The sequence below is a fragment of the Varroa jacobsoni genome, unplaced genomic scaffold (assembly GCF_002532875.2).
Source record: "Varroa jacobsoni isolate VJ856 unplaced genomic scaffold, vjacob_1.0 scaffold_1407, whole genome shotgun sequence".
Classification (NCBI taxonomy): domain Eukaryota; kingdom Metazoa; phylum Arthropoda; class Arachnida; order Mesostigmata; family Varroidae; genus Varroa; species Varroa jacobsoni.
In genome coordinates, this window is record NW_019214309.1 from 240,324 (window position 1) to 244,037 (window position 3,714).

The window sequence follows — 3,714 nt, forward strand, 5'->3', positions numbered from 1 at the left end:
CTAGAATAGGTCAAATAATTATTCATCATAGAGTAGCTGTTGTGACCGATTAGATATACCTAAATAAGTGCAGATCTGGCACGTATCTAAAAAATTTTTAAACACCTAGCTTTGACACTTACATAGTAACACGGACGTATATACGAGTTTTCACTTACTACTCCATATGCAAGCTTCAGTAATGATAGAGTACTTCAATAGAATTAGTAATTTTTTTCCTCTGATGAGAAAATGATACCTAACGGTGCATCAAAAATACAAATTCATCCGTAGAGACAACATTGTTTATTAACTATAAAAAAATTGTGCGTTTTCTAAACATGTAATGTTCTGTAATGCAATACCATAACAAGTCTGTGTGGTACTATTACATTATATATACCAAAAAAACGCTTATAAAGGAGATCTGTTAACACCTATTGGTGTTATGCGATACATTGTCTATATGAATAGCACATGCTTCCAGTTAACCGTTGAGTCACTTCACTTGAGTTATTATTGTTTTCTATATGCATTCAAATTGCGACTGAATTTAAACAGATGGAAATTAAACTTTATGGAAAAAACTTGTCGAACATAGAAAATAGAGCCAACGTAATCACATTCTTATGCCGAAATCAAAGGTCGTTACTTAAACTCGATTCTATACTTTCTATAAGGCTGATGCGTATACATGTTCCCTTGTTTAATCATATCGTATTGGAAAATTGTCAAGGCCGATTCTAACTAGTGTGCTGTATACAATTGATGCAAATATTCTACCTACACTAAAAATAGTGTAGCTTTACAAGTTCGTCATGTTTAACTGTACGATACTCGATCTGAGTTCCTTACACTCTCTGATGTTAGCCAGAATTTCCTTTTTCATCCTCGCGATTTCGGCCTCAATTTCTTTTTTGACGCTCTTTATTTTAGCAATTGTCCTTTCTCGGGGCAGTTCGTATGGGCATTCAGGACCAATCGTTACATTTCCGCGATAAGCACGCCCAATAGCATCTCGCTGCTCTGGCGTAGGGGAAGTAACAACAATTTCGTCGTAATATTCTGTTTGAATAAATGGCACGACAATGTAATTTTGTGCTCGATCTTCTAAGCCCTCCTGAGTGGCCGGACTTGCATTCTTTTGGGATAGACTTTGGACTAAGATAATTGTATGGTAAAGAACTAATGGCCTTTTCGTCGAGAAAGGCTTATTGAAGAATAGCTGGACAGAAGCGTTGTACTCGCCCCAGCCAATATGAGTAACTTGATACGGGGCCTGCGTCAGTCTAGTACTCGGGTACACCGGATCCGTTACGAACACTACCTTGATACACAAATAGATAAATTAACTTGATTTCATTTCTTTGTCCTAAAATGTTATAAAGGCGACAATCAAGTCACTGCTGATGACAGACAAACAGCAAATCCAATAGTCATGTGGCAAACAGATCTGGAGAAGTATCATAATAGAATAGGCAAAATAGAGCCAGTGAACGATATACTGTATTGAGTAGTCTAGAAGGTCAAATTAGCCGCTGATACTTATTTAGAGTAATCGCTACACTCTAACAGTGTAAAATATCTGCGCTAGAAGCACGTTCAGTTGCTGTCAAGACGTCGTAGAAACTAATATTATGGGAGTCTATAATAAGATCTTTTTTCTTTCCACTAACCTATTATAGGACCCCCAAATACAACATAGTTTAGGATTCTAGGATGTTATCATACCGAACATATATAAAAAACGATACTTCGTACTTTTATTAAATTGTATCTGTGAGGGTTACAACTATCATTCTCAAAATTAAATAAAAGTATTGCATTGTGTATATTATTGAATTTTAGACAGAATGGTAACCGCCTGTGGAAACAACAAACTACAATGACAAAAAAGCTTGTCAAATAATAAATTGGATTGAACATGTTTGCTGGAAACTATGCTACCACATCTTTCTTTTTTTATTTTACTTATTACATTTTACATATTATTGATTAATTCGAGCCATTTAATGTATAGCAACTGTAGTTGCGGGCGCTTCTGGGCAGCCTCGAGTTAAATGAGTGATGAAAATAACCGAGATATAGAATACTCTACACGGTTCTAGGCAATTGATATGCTGTAAATTAGACCAAGTATTGTTTTCGTTTAAGTTCGATTATTAGTTATTAAACAAGTGTCTTTTATCTCCATCTCATATCAAAATCCGTGACGGTGTGTGAAGCTCAATTTGAAATTAGTTAATATTTTAACTTATCGATTCTGTACGAATTTTTCTTCGAAAAATTGTAGCCACTAGGCTAGATGGACTTAATGACTTCATATATATATATATATAGGAGATGCTTCAATATTAAAAATCGCATCGAAAAATCTGCTAATATTATTCGAGAACGGTTTACCTCACGAAGAAGAGCTGACATATCCCAGCTGTCGTTGTATGGTTTCACATAGAAGGTCCATTCGTGGGTGTATTTTGAACCGTTCTTGACAATTTGTTCGTTTTCTTTCAAGAGTCTGGCGCTATTTCCGTATACGATACCTAAGGAGCACTCACGCAGCGAATTAGAGGGTCCTGGTATTATAGCGGAACGCATAGTCAATGTCCTCAAAGCAAAAACCGCGTCACTGTCCTTTAATGTGATGGCTTCGTTAGGCATTTTATTATCATCCTCGGAAATTAACTCTACGTCCCGTTCGACCCCGCGTATGTAGACTGGGCGCATTTTTCTTTGTGATAGGTCTTACGTTTGACTAACCCGTGTTGGTCAACGATACCCACAATAATGATGCACTCACCAATGATTTTTTTGCGCTTAATGAAATGGTACGAACAGAGCGTAAAACAAAGGGACAGAACTACCATCCAGTTTACAATGAAACTCTGCGCTCATCTGAGATGATGCGCGCTCTGCTTCTTGCCCACAATACCTACTTCCTATGGAGCTTTCTATGGAAATCAAGTGGCAAGTTGTTGTGCCGACGATGTCGCTGATGCATTGAATGTGCGCGGAGTGCACACTAATTTATCTAATTTATGTATGCATCCACCCAGTCTACCAACCATTGAAAAGTTGTGCCGGCTCAGATTTAAAGTAAGAGCTATGCTGAAGCCAGCTCATTATATCCTCCTATATATTACCTGCTAGAGAGTGTCGATTGTTCAGAGATGGGAGTATCGCGATACTAAGAAAACGACACCGCTCTAGAAAGGTTTGCACTTTATTTGCTAACACTCAGAGCATCCTATTCACGTCACAGGCGTGCTTAGTGTGCCTACATCTAAACAGATGCCTGCAGGTAAGACCTTCTTGTCGTCTCTCGATATTCATTTCAAAGTTCGCGTTAAATTGTATTTACGCATGGCGCGACAGTCAGGATTGAAATATTAAGGCGATATGAACAGTTGTTTCCGCCACAGTAGATCACAAGTACAGACAGCTAATCCAAAGCTCATCAGTCAGGGATCTCGAGTATCACTAGAACTCTAGAAATAAATAATATGGTCCACGGTATCAGCTTACTAACGGCAGGAACCTAAATAAACTGACAGCAGTAGAGTATTATAAATGATTAGTAAATTGAAAATCATGCTAACACTCTACGGGGTAGCGAACGCGTGATACGATCTTGCATTTAATGTTAATAGCGACACTTAGTGATGTGTTACTAATAGTTAAACGATGTTAAAACGCTGAACATTTATTTCCATAACATAGCAACGTAATGTTATA

General features: G+C 37.5%; 2 protein-coding genes across 4 annotated transcripts in view; one reads left to right on the forward strand and one right to left on the reverse strand.

Moving 5' to 3' along the window:
* Positions 1-266: 266 nt before the first annotated feature.
* On the reverse strand, positions 267-2,906 carry LOC111269700 (YEATS domain-containing protein 4). 3 transcript variants are annotated; one of them, XM_022849500.2, is made up of 3 exons: positions 2,780-2,904; positions 2,383-2,522; positions 267-1,306 (listed from the first exon to the last, which is right to left on the reverse strand). In XM_022849500.2, exons 1-3 carry the CDS (start codon positions 2,844-2,846, stop codon positions 785-787), a joined length of 729 nt encoding a protein of 242 aa, XP_022705235.1. In that variant the 5' UTR covers positions 2,847-2,904; the 3' UTR covers positions 267-784. The 3 variants fall into 3 exon arrangements, 2 of the variants coding, with proteins under 2 accessions (XP_022705235.1, XP_022705234.1); XM_022849499.2 differs by having other exon boundaries at positions 2,383-2,906; XR_002685881.2 differs by lacking the exon at positions 2,780-2,904 and having other exon boundaries at positions 1,167-1,302; positions 2,383-2,523.
* A 155-nt stretch (positions 2,907-3,061) lies between these two features.
* Positions 3,062-3,714, forward strand: part of LOC111269713 (uncharacterized) — a 5,557-nt gene continuing 4,904 nt past the window's right edge. Inside the window, exon 1 of the mRNA XM_086972198.1 lies at positions 3,062-3,193. The gene's annotated coding sequence lies outside the window, so the exon portion shown is untranslated. The remainder of the gene's footprint in view (positions 3,194-3,714) is intronic.